At 36.3% G+C, this 18,695-nt stretch overlaps 1 protein-coding gene across 2 annotated transcripts; it reads right to left on the bottom strand.

Annotated features, from left to right (window-relative positions):
- Window positions 1-1,420: 1,420 nt before the first annotated feature.
- Window positions 1,421-18,237, bottom strand: LOC140744008 (outer dynein arm-docking complex subunit 4). 2 transcript variants are annotated; one of them, XM_073075441.1, is made up of 14 exons: window positions 18,085-18,237; window positions 17,361-17,430; window positions 15,898-15,991; window positions 14,597-14,754; window positions 11,787-11,939; window positions 10,130-10,336; window positions 9,072-9,374; window positions 7,016-7,152; window positions 6,195-6,219; window positions 5,838-5,932; window positions 5,558-5,582; window positions 3,016-3,183; window positions 2,320-2,471; window positions 1,421-1,597 (listed from the first exon to the last, which is right to left on the bottom strand). In XM_073075441.1, exons 1-14 carry the CDS (start codon window positions 18,150-18,152, stop codon window positions 1,447-1,449), a joined length of 1,806 nt encoding a protein of 601 aa, XP_072931542.1. In that variant the 5' UTR covers window positions 18,153-18,237; the 3' UTR covers window positions 1,421-1,446. The 2 variants fall into 2 exon arrangements, with proteins under 2 accessions (XP_072931542.1, XP_072931543.1); XM_073075442.1 differs by lacking the exons at window positions 14,597-14,754; window positions 15,898-15,991.
- Window positions 18,238-18,695: the final 458 nt, after the last annotated feature.

The following is an 18,695-nucleotide window of genomic DNA, read 5'->3' as shown; positions in this document are numbered from 1 at the left end:
AAGTGCTCCCCCAGGGTAGAGCCCGATCGGGGCATTGCGCTTGGAAGACTCCGGTTGTGTTCCCTCGGAGATCCCGGAGTTCTCCAACAAGCGTTGAGGACGACCACCGGAGGGGTTTTAGTGCGGTAAAAATCCCACATAACCCGGCGTCGCTCCCACGTCGTCGGGTACCTTTTGAAGGTTTCCCCCTCGTAAAAAAAAAAAAAAAAAGGTAGAACACACACGAGCGATAACGGCTGTTGATGACTGTTGCCGACACGATATCGTTCGTATCCCTCCTTATCTCCTTCTTCTCGAGGGGGGAAACCTTCAAAAGGTACCCGACGACGTGGGAGCGACGCCGGGTTAAGTGGGATTTTTACCGCACTAAAACCCCCCCGGTGGCCGTCCTCAACGCTTGTTGGAGAACTCCGGGATCTCCAATGGAACACAACCGGAGCCCTCCAAGCGCGATGCCCAACGGGCTCTACCCTGGGGGAGCAGTTTTCGCTCCTCCCACACCATCTAGTGTTTACGACGGTATGCGACCACACATACCGCCGTCCTTCCCGGGATCGCTGGCTGGACGGTTCGAGCTCCCATTCTTGCCGTCCGCAACCCCGGAAGCCCCCTTATAGTCCCCTCTTACGACAGGCAGGGGATACCGTAGCCCTATTCTAGTCCCGGAACTACAGGGACAACCATTTTCCTAACCTACCACCGTAATAAGCGCGTTCATATTCCGCTCAAAAATGTACGACCAAAGCCTGAAATCAGCTCATTGAAAGTTATATTCATCCTTTCTGCTTCCTATTATCTGACTTGCAGACACCTAATACTCTGTTAAAATCATTAAATAAAATTTCAACGTATACAGTTATAACTTTTGAATGGCTAGTATGTAGCAAGAGAAAGTTACCCCATTAGCACAGTTAACTAGAATAAAATTGCTATAAAGTCGATTTGATAAAACGCTTATGCAACAACTTCTACCGTTTTAACGAAAGTTTAAAAACAAGTTTAAGCTAAAATGTATTACCAACTACTAATTGGCTAGGATTTTTAATGTTTGTTTGGCAGTACGTACTTTGGACGTTTAAAAAAGCTTTATTCGATAAATAAGTAAAACAAAATTATTTCCTCCAAAATTTATTTCAAGCTTTAAAACTCAGCAAAAACATACGTTTTTACAGTATATAAAATTTGATCAACACGTCTTGTTAACATGCAAAAGTTTGTATTCAATTACGAATCGTTATAATTACATATGTATTTTTAAATTCCTAATAAAAACAAATGTCTTTTTATATGTTTTCATATGTTAATATAATACAGTACTATTAAAGCAGTGTTTGTTTTATTTTTCTATTGTAAATATTATTTGACAGATTTTGTTGCCAGTACCAATTTAAGGTCGAGTCTCGATCTGATTATTATTAACAAGATTATCAGTATCGTAAAAGTGATTCAGAAGTCAAAATCCTGATAACCGAGTGTACGATTAGTTTTGTGGGAGATCCTGGCGGGTTGTAGAGTTCGTGGGACTATTGAAGCACGCCTGTTGGCCCCGATGGGGGGCACTGTCTCGGTACGCGCTCCTGGCATTACCGAGAATCGCCTGAAATAGATTGGCGAATAAAAGAAGTTTATCTTAAAACAATATTCTGTTTAACAAAGAAGTCGACAAAAAATAATGTCCAATAGAAAATAATAGCAAATCAGCTATCGCCTGCTAAACAGCTTCAACGTTCTCCATTTTCTATGGCCTTTCAATACCCCCTCTGTATTTCTCCATATAGCATACATTATAAACTGATAACATCTTAAACTAGCCTTAAATCTGAGACGAACATTATCTACTTCAAGATTTTACGGTGAATGCACAGGAAATAGACGACTGACCGGATAGAATCAGTGAGCAGATAATGCATTGTTCGATACAATATATGATAGAAAGGGAATACACATTCAATAAATTAAGGTCACTTTTTATACTATAGGAGTAGCAGATGAGCATGCAGTCCACCTGATGGTAAGTGGCTCCCGCCCACGGATATATGTAATCAACCTCAAGTAGCATTAGGTATTCCTGCGATCGGCCACAGATGCGCCGCTACCCCTGAGGACTAAGGTGGAACGCCTCGGAAAAGTATGTCTCCCGCACCATACCCTTCACACCAGAACATAAAGTGTTTAACACTGCTGTTATGCGGCAGAAATAGGTGTAGCGGTGGTACCACCGGAGTCGAACCACAAAAGATTCTACCACCTTCAAAACCAACTCTTTAAAACATATATTGCTATTGTTCAAGAGTAATGGGTTATTCTGAAACTATTCACCTTGAAACAGGTATAACTGACATCCTCCTAAAGAGATGTTCAGCGGCCATACGAAGATCGTCATCTTGCATGAGGCTGACCATGGCTTTTTCTCGTTTCTCCAGGGTCGCCTCTGTTGACGCTATCTCACCTTCCATTGACACGTTAACGCACTAGAAACAAACAAAGGGAAGAAGGAAAAAATATTTTCTAATGTAGAATGTTCTTCTGTACTGTGTGTTAATGAAATTTTGTTCAACACTCAATATTTAGTAAGAGAACTGAAAATTCCACTTCCATTACGGCTTCAAAGATATGAAAGTAGTAGAAAAATAATAAGAATACATAAATATATTAAAACACGCGTACCTCTCGCCATATGTGTGGGTAGTTAAATATCTAAAAAGTTAAGCAACTTTTACTGGTACGCTTGAGATTTAGATGTGTCATTTACGTGTTTAGGAAGGCACCTCGAATCTTAAATTCCCGTTATAATTATCACTATAACTATAATGGTAGGACAGCATCTGACGCGAGTGGGCCACCAATATGTATTTTACTTTACGAAATAGGACAGCACATTAAGGTTAATGTAGGTCTACCGTATTTGTACAAAAAAGTCGACGAAGAGTCATAAAGAGCATTTAACATTACAGATCAGTTAAATTGCATTTAACTGATGATAATGACGATAAAATCAATAACTATTATACCCACAGTATCAAAGAAGCTTGCAATGTCCATGTATCTGAAAGAGCGAGCCAACGCAGCGCCCTCTATGAGCGCGGCGCGCGCTTCTGGTCGATTATTCTGGAGCAAATGGCATCTTGCCAGCAAGAATGTGGCATTCAGCAACCAGGTGCGCTGGTCCGCGTTGCGTGCCTCGTAATTTGATTTTGGAATTTATTCATTTCGACAAATTTTCCAAAGATTTTTGTTCTTAAAGACATTGACAATTTGTTTTCGACATGTTTGATAATGGTATCCCAAAACTGTTTATTGTTAATGATTTAGCTTGATAACTTACGGCCCACACACGTTACGCATGTATCTATTTGTTTGTCTGCATGTATCTCCTAAATGGATGAACTGATGTTGACGCTGTTTTTTTCTTTAAAATGAGAGTTGATTTTTATTTGTCAAAATACGATGACCTTTTTTACCCAGCATGGGTGGTTTTTACAAAAAATATTTTAGTTTTCTTGATATTATCCGATTTGAAGTTATTCCAAAGCTCTTTATAAAAGTTGTAACTTTTCAACACACACATCATTCGACACGTTTAGACACATACATGTAATTCCCTTCAAATTACCTAAGTTTATTGGCGATTATTCCAACGCGACTGGCACTACGCCAGATGGTACGAGACTCTGAGCTTAATACGCTGATTTGAGGAAAACGCCACCATAATTTGATTTCAAAATCGATTTACGATTGCTTCAATAAAGTATCCGTAAGTAAAAACGTGTCTTTACGAAGGTAGAAATGGTGTTCCTGCGTATTTTTATTTAAGTTATCTGAGACTGGCTGGAATATTGCCAGTAAATTTATAAATAATGTCAATCCTTTGAAGATTATTTCTAATTTTACATTAGTTAAAATATTTTTATTAAAAAATTGTTTTATTAGCAAATCGTAATTAGTACTTGATACTATTTTTTTTTTAATTTTTGTAACTTTTAATGCAGTTATACTGATTGCAATAAAATACATTTACTTATATGACAGAGGTATAATAATATGAAAAACAAAATAATTTTTTGGAACACCTAAGAAAATACATCAGAGAATATGTAACGTCAGACTACGTTATGAAATCCAAGGAGGAAACACATCGAATAAATTGTTTAACTCGGACGGAATAGCTTAAGTGGAAGTGTATTTTTGTAGCATTATGTTACTGCTAGAGAGGTATTCCGAGGTGGAATCTAGCTCAGTTTGCTTAGTCGAGCTCAGCTCAGTTTGTTTCCGTGTAGACGGATCTTATGACGCTCTAGCTCCACCGAAGTAAACGACATTTGTATTTACTACAAACGACGTTCATGTAATATTGTTTTGAGAGCTTTCGTATTATTATTGCGTTTCAAATATGTGCTTGTTACTTTTTATTTAATTCAATTATACTGTCTCTACTTTTATTTATCTTATTTTATTATTTTAAACTTTTTAATACAGCGTAGGTATTCATTTCGCATATTTCTTTAACCATGTTTAACTGAGTCAGTATAAATACAAGGAGGGTAATATATAACCTAATCTAATCTTAATTGTTATCTATCTATCTTAATCATCTGTTACGCGGGAAGAAACCCACGCTAAGTAGTCGGTCAGAAATGAGTGGATTAACTGATAGTAACATCTAATCACAAACTTTTCCCATAAAGCTGCCTAGACTTGCTTTCCTAAATAGTTGCTTTTCAAAAAATATGACATTGAAACCAAAATAAATAATAATTTGTGTACCTACATTAACCCAAGTTTCATCAGACTGGCATTTCAAAGCGTAGAACCTAGTTCTGTGCGCTTGTTTAGTTTCAGCGTGTAATTGCGACAGCTCCTGTATCACGTAGCAGCGTTCGGAAGCGCGGCCGCTAACCAACAGCTCACGCTCAAAGGTTCATAGGCGACTGTGTTTGTGTTAGTCCACGTACGTGTCCTTGGCACATGACACGGGGAATCCTAGTATTGGACTGTGAGTGTAAAAGCGTATTTGCTATAAACATGTGTACATTAGCGTGACTCTCACCAGACTGGCATTTCAAAGCATAGAACCTAGCTCTATGCGCTTGTTTAGTTTCAGCGTGTAATCGGGACATCTCGTGCATCACGTAGCAGCGTTCGGAAGCGCGGCCGCTCACCGACAGCGCACGCTCAAAGGTTCATAGGCGACTGTGTTTGTGTATTCGTCTATGTATGTGTCCATGACACAGGGAATCCTAGTGTGGGACTGTGAGTGTAGAAACGTTTATAGTAAATATGTGTGCATTAGCATGAATCTCACCTGACTGGCATTTCAAAGCATTGGAGCTAGCTCTGTGCGCTTGTTTAGTTTCAGCGTGTAATCGGGACAGCTCGTGCATCACGTAGCAGCGTTCGGAAGCCCGGCCGCTCACCGACAGCGCACGCTCAAAGGTTCATAGGCGACTGTGTTTGTGTATTCGTCTATGTATGTGTCCATGGCACATGGAATCCTAGTGTGGGCCTGTGAGTGTAGAAGCGTGTACATAAGCATGTGTACATTAACACGAATCTCACCAGACTGGCATTTCAAAGCGTAGAACCTAGCTCTATGCGCTTGTTTAGTTTCAGGGTGTAATCTCGACAGCTCGTACATCACGTAGCAGCGTTCAGAAGCGCGGCCGCTCACCGACAGCTCACGATCAAAGGTTCATAGGCGACAGTGTTTGTGTATTCGTCTATGTATGTGTCCATGGCACAGGGAATCCTAGTGTGGGACTGTGAGTGTAGAAATGTTTATAGTAAATATCTGTGCATTAGCATGAATCTCACCAGACTGGCATTTCAAGGCGTAAAACCGAGCTCTGTGCGCTTGTTTAGTTTCAGCGTGTAATCGGGACAGCTCGTGCATCACGTAGCAGCGTTCGGAAGCCCGGCCGCTCACCGACAGCGCACGCTCAAAGGTTCATAGGCGACTGTGTTTGTGTATTCGTCTATGTATGTGTCCATGGCACAGGGAATCCTAGTGTGGGACTGTGAGTGTAGAAAGTAGAAACGTTTATAGTAAATATGTGTGCATTAGCACGAATCTCACCAGACTGGCATTTCATAGCGTAGAACCTAGCTCTGTGCGCTTGTTTAGTTTCAGCGTGTAATCTCGACAGCTCGTGCATCACGTAGCAGCGTTCGGAAGCTCGGCCACTCACCGACAGCGCTCGTTCTAGGGTCCGTAGCCGACGCCTGAGAATATGTTTTTAATTAACTTTGTACTTAGTGCTAATTACTTTATTGCATAACGAAGTAGATATGTTAAGTTACAAAGAGTATTCAGAATTATTTTACAAAACACGTTTGTTTTTTGGGTTACTTATCGATTGGCTATTCGTAGTGGTACTGCCAGAATGTCTGTATATTTAACTTCATGAATGAAAACTAAGACGCTAACCTATTACCTATTATTATTATTAGTACCTATGACACAAATAAAATGTCACTTTAAAAACAGAAGTAGAATTGGTTATTTCTAATTGCCGCTGTTTATATGAAATAATCTCTTATATGATACATGATCTTCATGCATATTAAAATTGCTTGAATTGCACGTATGCTTTGCACGCATAAATTATATTGCATGATAATTCAACTTGCCTCAAAAAGCCATGTAACCTATGTTCCCTAACAAACATCAATAGTCTATTAATAACTATAATATCTCACAACAGACTCATTATAGTCAATAATATTAGTTAGGATTATATAAGCTATTCCTTCATGCAGTAACACAATAAGTTTATAGGAATCACTTAAGGACATTTAGATAAGTTATACAGGCTCGAAAAGTGGCACATGAAATACGAGTTAAATGACCCATGTGAACTATATCTTTATCTCTTTTTCGCGCATTCATTTAGGCGTGTTATCCTACTTGTACTTCTTACACATTTTTCGCGATGAGTGCCATCAAAAATTGTGGATTGTTTTGTTAGTAACCTATCTACATTTTTTACTAGTGATATATCAATGCAAGGAGATTTACTTAGCGTCGCGCGGAGGGGCGGGCGGTCTCGATCGTAACACTGAATCGCGGCTGGGTTCCCGGGATATTGCGATTCCTAGAAGCACAAATGCTCTCTTCTCGAGATCTGCTTCACTCATTTGATCCCGTACTCGTTTCTAGGAAGAAGCATTACATAGGTATTTGTAAATATTATGAAATTCTGCGAACATTTGAAGACGGTAAAATCAATAACAATATTTTTAAGCTATTGCATAGCTTTTATCGCGGGCTTTGAGCGCGGCGACCGAATCGAGAAATTCCGTAACGAAAATAAGTAACACCTTTCAACAACTCGGTTGCCTGGATACTTGATATCCAACTATCTAGTCTCCAGGCAACCGAGTTGTTGACTGTCAATAGAAAAATATGGATATAATTGAATAAAGTATTATTTTACATTCCTTATTATTTTATTTGATATTGGCGACGAGATGTCGAATGAACTAAAAAACAATAAGGAAATACGAGCCACATTACGTGGGTTAATGAAACGAACCGAAAATTACATTTCGGGAATAGAAAAAATTTACATTGAAGAAATAAATATACGACTGAATTCTTTACAAGAAAATTTGAACAAATTCTACGCGATTCAAGAAAAAATTGAATGGCTTACAGAAGAAGAAAATTTAGAAGAGGAAATAAAATACAGGTACGAATTTGAAGAAATATATACAAAGCTAAAATTTAAATTTTTGAATGTACAAAAAGAAAATAATCGGCTAATACCTGAATGTTCTTTTATATCAGCAAGAGCGGAAGTTTATTTGATAAACTGTTAACTGTCAAGGCACGCTTGAGACGTACACCTAATACAACAGAGTTATCACCTTATCAGTTAATGTTCGGCAGAGAGGTAAGAACCTATATGCATGCCATATTTAAGAAATCCGCCCCACTATCCAGATTACATTACAATGCACCGCCAACGCAGGAGTTCGGACAAGGTGATAAGGTACAAGTCCGCAGTTACACCAACCCAAGAGTTAAATGGGAGTTCGGAGTCGTCATCCGAAGATTAGGTAGACTCCATTATGAAGTCAGAACTGAAAATGGCATACTGGTGCGCCGTCACCTTGACCAAATGCTGCCGGCGCCCCTGGTGGTGTAAGTGAAAATAGCGGTGGAGGACTGTTGGATATCAAGTCTCCAGGCAACCGAGTTGTTGACTGTCAATAGAAAAATATGGATATAATTGAATAAAGTATTATTTTACATTCCTTATTATTTTATTTGATAACCTTAATTCGTCAACTTGAACACAGATGGCAGTAATACACATTTTTGTATAATCCGTGCAGAAATCTTAAAATTGCGTGAAGTATATTTTATATTCCCATTATAAAATTCAAAATTATATTACCATATTATCCAAATAATATGTTTTATCAACATAAGCTATGTTGAATTCTGGATTGATAAAATAACGTAAAAGAGTGTTTGTTATTTTTAAACGTACAATTACAACTGACAGACTTGACAGCACAAAATCAAAACGCCATTATGATTTATGGTACAAATAATTTGTGTACAAAGTGTTTTAAATATGAATAAACAAAGTGCATTTATTAATGAAAAATGCGATGTACCTGTAACATTCGGCCAAATGTCACAGGCACATCGCATTGATCCATTTATATTGCTGGTTGTTAATACTTTATGTCACTTATTAAATACTTTTCTATTTTATATTTTAGAATGTTCAGTCTTGCTTGGAGTTATGAAATGTCAGCTGATATTTGCAATGTCTTATATAATGGAGATATTATGATAAAATTGTGGATAAAGGCGTATTAATGTAAATGTTGATGATTATGGAAGAATATATTGTATTTCTGGAATTCCTTCTGAGCGTTTTCATAGCATAAAAAATGCTATGCAATAGCTTTACCGCGGCAGTCTCCGAGTGCCACACGTATTTTTTTTTTAGCTATTTTACAAACCATAAAAAGAAAAAATTGTCAGTAAAATGTTTACTCGGTTTAAAGTAACTTTTTTCTTACGAATTGTTTGAAGCATAAGAAATTTAACTTACTTGATCCAGAAAAGCGTTAGCAACGATATCATGCAATGCCTGCAAGAAATTCTCTTTTCCCGGTAGCAAATTGCTCGGCTTTCTTGAAATTTGTTCTATTCCAAATTCGGCCAGCTCCAAGCACTTGGCCGTATCTCGTGTTTTCAGCATATCCTCAGCTGCTTTGACAAGCCGCTTCGCGTCAGTTACGTGTTGTTTCTGGGCGTGGTTGATCCTCTCTTTCCGTGCTTGGAAGAGCCGTGATCGGGCTGCATCTTCTGATGCCCGAGCTGCGTATAAGGGACGACGTTCTCGGAGTACTGTCTTAAAATAATAAAAAATGATTTTTTTTTATAATTTAAAAATCAGTTGAGTATGCGTTCCATCTGATGGTAAGTGGCTACTGCTGCCTATGGATATCTGTAAGGAATCTCAGATGAGATTAGATTCCTACCTGAGATTGCCTATATATGCGCCGCTACCCCTGAGGACTAAGCTGGAATGCGTCCGATAAGTATGCCCCCCTTAGCACACCCTTCAAACCAGAACATAGCAGCGCTTAACACTGCTAGTTACTAGGCAGAAATAGGAGTGGTGGTGGTGCGGCCGGAGTCGAACCGCAGACAGATTTACCACCTTCAATTATCACATTCATCCATATCTTACTTACAACAGCACCTGTGATTAACTTTATTGATGAGGCCTTATTTGGAATTCCAATTATACGAACAGATTTATTGATGAAATAATTCTTCACAATATTCATTTTCCATGAAAATACCTGATATTCATTATTTTCACATTTTAATTTTGCGAAAGAGATCCCAAAGTTCATATGTAATGTAGTGTGTATCGCTATTAACGTTTTATTTCTTATAATTAAATTCCTTCAAATAAAGTAGTAAAATGTAACCGCATTAAAATGGAAACCTCATTTCATTGGCAATTCAAAGGCATATTTAAAAGCATAATAAACTCACACGAAACGGCACATAACGAGGGAGATAAAGTTAAAAATGCAGGAACGAAAAATGTAAGCGAGGTAATTGTGAGCTGTTAAAGTGACAAAAGGAGTTTACTTGTCGCTTTTCAACATCCGCGAGAGCCTTATTAGCCAATTCGTACAGTCTCTGCGATCCCAGCTTGTTAGCTGACGCCAGCCTCTCGTCCTTGCATAACGCAGTGAGGAAGTGCTTGTCATGGGCCATTTGCTCTAAATATTTGGATGCCATTAAACGAGATATGCGTTCGGATTTCTGCTTTTCGACGCGCGATATTTCTTGTACCTTGAACAAAGTTATTGTGAATTTTTGGAAGAGGAATTCTTCCACTGGTCAGAACTAGCAATATTACATTTCTAGTATCTATTATAAAGAGGTAAGATTTGTAACTTTGATTGATTGTTTGTTTGTTTGTTAGGGCTAATCTTCGGAAATACTGAACCGATCATGAAAATTCTTTTACAATCAGAAAGCTACACTATGCACGACTGCTAAAGGATTTTTTTATTATGATTGAAAAAAAGTGGACGAAGCCGCGGGTACTGCTAGTATTACAAATACTAGCAGTACCCGTGGCTTCGCTTTTATATTGGAGACTAGCGGAAATTTACTAATATTGGTAAACTAATATTGATATCGTACACTATGTTTTAGATGTAGTAATTTTATTAATGTTCACCAAGTAACTATTTAAATCGGACCTCAATGCCGATTCGAATTTGGTTGAATGCTCTACAAATTGAAATACACAATGCAAATGGCAGCCCGCATTGTAATAAGTAATATGCATATGAGTACTTTTGTTTAGTGGTTTTGGAATAGATATTATATTGTGGTACGTCAATTTTGTTATTTTATGTAGTATGTGTGATTATTAAAAGTTAGCTTTTGTGGCTGACAAAATTAAAAAGTAGTCGATGAATGGAAGTATGGTTTCAAAATCTAAATATATATAACTCGAAGGAGACTGACTGACATAGTGATCTATCAACCGACAGCCCAAACCACTGGACGGATCGGGCTGAAATTTGGCAGGCAGTTAGATGTTATGTCGTAGGCATCCGCTAAGAAAGGATTTTGATCAATTCTACCCCGAAGGGGATGAAATATTACTTCGTAACGCGAGCGAAGCCGCGGGCAAAAGCTCGATTATAATAACGCTGTACTTGAAAATAGTTGTGATCTTATATTCCTACAAATTAATGTTTTAGTTTGATTATTTAATTATCTAGATCAGGTACAGGCACATTAAACGTGGTCTAGTTTTGCTAGTATAGGAGGATAAATAAATCGCGAGTTGTACAAAAGATAGTGTAGAGAAAAGATGTTAAATTTCAATATGTAATAGAAGGATTTTCGAAAAATATTACCCTACAACTTGAGAATAACGGACTAATCTTCCATATGAAACGCATACCTATTTCTTCTTCATACTTCTAATACCGTCGGCATTGACACAAATCAAAGCAAGGGGTTACTACTATCTCTTAACGCAATATTATTTTAATCATAGTTTCAGTTTTTTGGCAGGAAATTTAACTTTTTAAGCAAAATATGACAATTTCAGTTGGTTTTATACAATGGATAAGCGAAAAATTAATAAGGGTTTAAGTTTGTTCAACTGTGTATGACGGAATATTTTACTGTTTTAAGGAGAGAATAAAACTCTCCTGAACTATGATGGCTTTTAAAAGATGGTGGTAGGCCCCCACATCAAAACATTGTATTATCTTACTTGATGTGTAAGCTGTGGTTGAAATCTGCTTTTACGTAATGGAATTTTAGGTGCATCGGAGTCTATCGTATATTCCTTTAGCCGATTTGAACGTAAAAGTTTTGCCGTTGCAGACAAAACCTTTTCCGCACTTGCGCCAGCACACTCGCGTATCTGAAATAAAACTTAAACTTTGATTTAGAAGGAATGGATGTATTTAACGTAACGGCATGTAGTGTTATTTTTAACTTAAACTATAAAAACCACGAAGGAATGTACAAAGTAGCCTTTGATAAAATCGTAAACTCAACCGTGATAGTTAGAAAATATGTGTTTTTTCATAGCGAAAGGTTTAATTTTTCTTTAATACCGCTTCACTTCACTTTACACTAAGCATATTACTACCACCTCAAATCATAACTTAAAATTCACGTAAGCAACGTTACGTATAGAAGCTAGTACCTACGAGTGTAACCAATACGTTTTGCTGCAATTGTGATGTTTTCTCTTTAGAAGCAATTTATTTTATTTAATTAATTAAATGAAACGGTCAACTTCGAGTAGTATGTAGTAAGCAAGTAAGTTTTGTAAAATAGAATAGAGTAGAATAGAAATAAAGCAAGTAATATAAATTCTCCTGAGGTATCCCCGGAGCGCTATGACAAGGAGCTCTTCAAAAAGGGTGTAAAAAGACTTCTCCTTCAAAGCCGGCGATGCATTGTTGAATCCTCTGGTGTTGAAAAAATCGATGTTGACTACTTTCCACCAGGTAGTATGTCTGCTTTATCATTAAACTTAACTAAAAAAATCACATTCACAAACAATAAAATTAGATTAAAAATTGCGTTTGTAAGAATGTGACTTGTAAATGAATTCGAAAGTTCAAACGAACTAAATTGAAAAGAAAATTGCATTTTAAAATTCGTTAGCAAAATTGAAAACGTGTCGTGGCATTCCATTTGGAATTCGATGTTTGAATTATTAGTGGTTCATGCACGTAGTCACGTGTCTTGTTATCTGGGGATTACCCCAGTAGATACTCATATACGTATTTATGTACATTCAAATAGAATTTACAATTGATTTAGTGCTATTCAGTCGAATACGAAATGTATTGCGTCGTTTAGATAAAGGTATCCGCATAGCCCTCTTATAGACGTGGAATCAATGAATATTTTCTAAAACTATTGTATACTAGGATTTCGGGAGTTGTCAAACTTAGCTTCACATAAAGACAAGTTTTAAGTTTTTAATTATAATTTATTTATGCACATGACAAAGGTTTCTTGATCTGGCGGCCGTAATGTAGACGACAGTAAATAAATTAATTGGATTACTAGATTGCTAGTATTAATTACTCAACCCCTATCAAATTGATAGTCTAGCATATTTAAACGTAATAATTTGTAGTGCTACTCTACCCTTCTCACTCACTTAATTACGGACCTTCAAATATGATGTACATAGCTACTATTATAGCGTATTCATCTAAAACATAGCGATGTCCTATATTAAATAAACTTGATATATGGCTGTCTATCAACGTCTTTAATTTTGTATCATCCGCGCCAAACTGCTAGTCCGCTCCGAATATAGAAACGACTCGCGTCACAATAGCAAATTGCAGATATTAGCGGGACGAAGACAGCGCGGGACCCCCCCGGCACCCTCCGCTTCCGGCTCTTGCCCACGGGTATATAGCTGCGTTAGTGTGCCCTTACGTTACAGAATATATGCTTACTAAACCTGCGCGCAACAACTTCAGAGCGGACCAGCAGTCTGGCGCAGACTATAGCATTATTTATACCAAAGGAAATTTATTGTAGGATAATTATTGGAAATTTATTGTGGCTTATCACTTTCTAAGCCAAGGGGGGCTTAGTTTGTAAAATTGTTTGGCTCTTTTCGTATAAAACTGTTTATTATTTTCTAAACTTCGCGAGGAAAGTTGCTTGATTCTTTAGTCACAGAAATGAGATAATTTTTAAATGCCACAGCTGATAAAAAATTAGGATTCTATTTAACTGATATAGAGGTTACACATAAAAACATTATTATTACGACAATGAGATGATATCTAAGTTGCAAAATACGATATCATTCTAATATCATTGCTTTATTATAAACATCAATTTATATTTTGTGTAATTGTCATCATTTTGAGCACTACTTATTCGACTCAACCCTTTTTATAAATCTAAACGAAAGCTTTCAAATTATTTTTTAATTATCTATTATCTATGTTTACTTTTAATGTTTAAATAAAAACATAGTACAAATGTAAGTTAATTTTAAACTGAACAGGAGTTTTACCTGAAATCGATATCGTATGCTTGTATGAGACATTCAACTTTAACCCTCGAGGACCAAGTTTGAAGCCTCATAAGTAAGTTTGTCTTACACAATTTCTGCTTTAAAGCACCAGTGTAGCTTACTACCTACTACATTGTATACGTGTGTGTGTATGTGTGGATGTGTATGTGGGTTGCTAAGATCTGGTTTGAAACAATATTAAAGGTGATAGAATCCTTCGTGCGCCGACTTCGTGCACCACCATAGGAACCAAAAAACAGTATTAGCGCGGATGTGTTAAGAGTAGTTGGAGCCATATTTCTGTATAGCATTCCAACTTGATCCTCAGGAGTAGCATTTCTAACTTATCTCTCTGTCTATAAGGTCTAATCTAATAAGCTTATATCGCTATAAGAAAGAGACATAAATACTTCCTTTATCTTTGCATTTATGACTTGTTGCGTCGTGATGTAAGTATCGGTATGAAATGTATATCTTTATCTTTTACTCGTATCTTTACATTAAATCTAAGTTCTAACCGTTTCCTCGGCGCATCGGGCACAATCCGCAAAGTTAGTCGGCAGTCGCCTCTCCCTCTGGCCTCTACACGCCAGCACTAGAGCGCGCTCAAAGGAGCACTTCTCGTATTCCGTCTGCGCCCGCATCTGAAGGGCTGTTAGATTTTCTGGCTCCAACTCTAACGAAAGCAATTATCATTTAGTTTTCTAGAAGCCGAAGCTGTGATTAGTTAAATTTAAAATGCGAATGCGACTTATGTAAATCTGGGGTTTCTTGCATTTTTCCATATTTTTGTTAAGTTATAATAGTACCTACGTCAAATATTTTTTGTAATCGAATTAAAAATATTTAAATTCTCTATAAACAACAGAGTAAGATACCATAATAATATATAATTAACTGTTTATTTTTCATTTTGGTGCCCATAATAAATAGGTGGATGATTTTTTTTTATTTAGTAACGGATAGGTTAAGTTAATACAAAAGTTTCACTTTAAGTTCTAAAATTGAAATATATGAAGTATATAAATACATGTACAAATAAAGCTGTGTGTGATGTGGACAAATAAATCTTATAAAAATGCATTCTTTATGAAATCTGTTACTTTAATACAAATACGGACACTAGAATATTTAACGTCACAATAATGTTTAGTTATTTTTACTTTAAAACATGACATTTAAAACAGCCAGTTCAAATTCGTTAACAAAATATTTTTGTATTCTCAAAGGCAAAATGATAATTTACAAATCTCGGTTTGCTTGACAAATTAGAGCACAGGCGACTAAAAGCAAAGGTAGTCGCGATTCACGCCCTACTAATCGCGACAAACTTTGTACATCACAACATAAACAGGCGTATCTCGTTAACTATCAAAGAAATTGAGACTTTATTCATTTCAAACAGAGTTGACTTTTTAGTTTCATCAATGTTTTGTAAAGACCAGTGTTTCCAAAGTAAGCGTAGTAATGGTGGAATATACATGCGTAACCAAATCAAAGCATAGAAGATACAGCAAAAGCAATGGACATTATAGAAAGAAATAATTTAATTTGGGATAAGACATAAACCCATCACATATTACATATCTATTATTTTTGTATTTGAAAATTTTAAATAAAATACTTTATTTTACTTTATCTGTGGCTATTTAATCATAGCAGATTAATTAAAACGGTCCGCCGTTGCTTAATAATATTAATAGAGGTGCAAGTTTGAGAAACAATGCGTAGTCAACGTACTGTGTACGTTAAACGATGTATAGTAGACGTGACATTATAAACTTGAGTTCTAATGGAATATGATTTATTTTTGTGTTACCGGCTGCGCGGGCTGCATCGGCTAAAGCACCGTTGTAATGTGTTGCTTTAGCCCTCGCCAAACTTCTGCCGAGTAGGGACCGTACGTCTGAATCCTGTAAACAACCACACTCTTGATATGAGGCTGTTAGAACCAGAGTAGCCTAACTACAAAAAAACGATTTACAATATGGAGAAAAGTAAAAGTGTATAGTCAGCTCTGACGTTGTTTCAAGGAGGTGTAGTCATACAATTTACTATGGCGACGCGATTCATTTCTATATTCAGAGCGGACTAGCAGTTTTACGCGGACTATACAACATTTTTAAATTATGAAAATACAGGTAAATCAAAAAACATTAAAATGCGGTTAAGACACTCTGGTTCTAGCAGCCTTATATGTAACTTTAATATTTAGCAATAACGTGTATATTGAACGGACTTGTGTACAATATAATCATTATAATCTAAATATCTTAGATTTGTGTACCTTGCCAATGACTAATAGTAGTCAGACTAACAAATAGACAAACAGAAGTATGTAAATACTTGTAGTTCGGAATGCATTATAATATTAGTGGAAAGTAAGCTTACGATGTTTTCAATAGTAACTAGTTACAGCCATTCAAAGACGACCGAAAACAATAATTGAAGTCTGAGGTCGACGACAGTTGCGTTGCTACACCTAGAGTCTATGTTGGCTCGTGTGTTTCCTAGCTACACTATTCAATCCGGTACATAACTTCACATCAGCGCTCAACACCGATATTACTAAACAACAATAAGTATGGCACTCGTGACACAGGAATCGAAACACGAAGGATTCTATAATCTTCAAACTATTAAAAAAACAAAAATATTTATTGCAGTGGTTTTCACACGTTATTTATTATGTATTCAAAATGGTAAATGGAGATATTATGGTAAAATTTTACTACTTTAAAAATCTATGCAATGTTAATTTCTTAGAAAATAAACTAAGTAACTTTACTATCCATCTATTTACTAGCCGTCTACACCTTCGTTCATTGCGACAGTTTAATAGTACGACCCAGGCGCAGGCAAACATTATCAGCGTCTACATTCAGCTTAATTGTATGTTTACCAGTGAATTCAATTCGAAAATTATTTTAAATAGACTCAATAATTTTAGGTTAACTTTTAGCAAATTTAGTACTTTTATAGGGGTTTATTTTACTTGATTTCTTAGTCCGTATTCGAGAGGGTTATCTTGCAGCAGAATTTTACTCGTTAACTGTTTTTTTTAAGAATACGGAAAATAATATGACGTTGACAAAAAATTTTGAAAAAATATTTTATTTACATTTTTTTTTTAATATTAACTAAATTTAATAACTTGTCGACTATTTCATTAATTCCCAAGTGCAGAAAACTTTTTTAAAAGTTTATATATTGTAAACAAATATAAATTCGAATTTCTCTATCAATTTCGCTACAAAAACAGAAAGCGTACAAGAAACTCACGTTCCATCGCAGAGCCTCATTGTAGGCTAGAATAGCTTTCTCGAATTGCTCCAAGCGCTGCAAATAATTCCTGCAAGATGAAACTGTTATTGTCATAGTGTTGTGCCTGTTTCGTGCTAATTACCGAGTGCTCCTAACAGTTAACTATCTGCTTATCAGAGTGCATCTGTCGTGTAACGAACGTATTGTTAGTTGCATAGCTTATAGTTCTGAATACTAGTCTTTGTCCGCTTGTATTTGACATAATTAGGTACGTATTATATTCTGTTAACATTAAAGAAATAATAATATTAATGTAATACTGGGGTGTTAATATCTGCTTGCTAAGGTATGCACGGAAGGTTATGGCATAGCTCTTTAACAAAGTGCACTTTTTAGAAGACAGCTCTTCTTTAAAGCTGGCAATAGATTGACTTTATCGGTATCACATAATGTCCATAGGCGAACGGGGAATATTTTTTATTAAGTGCTCTGCCTTATCGCTAGGTTAAATTATATATTTCCGTCAATTGGTGGACGCACAGCCGTGCATCTAGATAAAAATAACATTACTAAAAGTTGCAAGTTTTGAAATTCTATAATGTATAGGTGTTTTGAAAATATTATTTTAATGTTTTAATCTACCAATCCACATTAGTTAGACCACCTTGCCTCTATGATTTACCTTGCCTTGACTAAATTGCCTTCCGTCTCAGTTTGAAAGATACCAATATAAAAATCTCACCCTCTGCTACGATACACTGTTACTACATTGCAAATGGGTCTCTCTTCGGGAACTAACTTCTTCCTCATAATTATTCGTTATAGTCGAGTTAAATTGTTCAAAAAATAAAATAAAGCCCTTATATAAATGCAAGTTTGACAAAATATTCTAATCACGGCGGCCATGGTGTTTTTAAGTTTTTTAATAAACTCATCAAATAATAATCTAATACAAATCGCTAGTAGATTGCTCGGTTGGAAGGACAATTTATTTTGTTTATTTTTAAAAAGCTGGTATTATAACGCTTTCAAAATATCGGGAAATATGTGGGGTTTGAGAGAAGAACTTTTTTAAACATATTTTTTGTAAAGCTTTAATTATAACGGTTTCAAAACATCCCCAAACAAATCCGAGATTGTGGTAACTTTAATATCATATTACAGTCTCACTACTACGACTATATCGGTCTGTTATTCAGAGGTCTCCAGGCTCATTTTCCGATTTAACATACATCTAACTGTTGACGCATTCCAAAACGCACTTCATAAAAGAAATCTCAGTTTGGAGTCAAAAGCGTAGAACGGGATTTTCATAGCCATACTCTCCAAATGTACAAAGGAATATTCATAATA

This window comes from Epargyreus clarus, unplaced genomic scaffold (assembly GCF_041222505.1).
Source record: "Epargyreus clarus isolate Ecla_fem2 unplaced genomic scaffold, WU_Ecla_fem_2.2 ptg000008l, whole genome shotgun sequence".
Classification (NCBI taxonomy): Eukaryota; Metazoa; Arthropoda; class Insecta; order Lepidoptera; family Hesperiidae; genus Epargyreus; species Epargyreus clarus.
The sequence above is the reverse complement of the archived record's forward strand: the minus strand, read 5'-3'. Positions and strand labels throughout refer to the sequence as shown.

What these genes read in the sequence shown, in the direction of transcription:
- LOC140744008 (XM_073075441.1), bottom strand. Translation starts at nt 18,152, where the DNA reads ATGAGGAAGAAGTTAGTTCCCGAAGAGAGACCCATTTGCAATGTAGTA. An exon ending in ATGAGGCTCTGCGATGGAAC is followed by an intron (nt 15,992 to 17,360) that starts GTGAGTTTCTTG and finishes GGTTGTTTACAG; the next exon opens with GATTCAGACGTACGGTCCCT. An exon ending in TCAGTTATACCTGTTTCAAG is followed by an intron (nt 1,598 to 2,319) that starts GTGAATAGTTTC and finishes AATCTATTTCAG; the next exon opens with GCGATTCTCGGTAATGCCAG.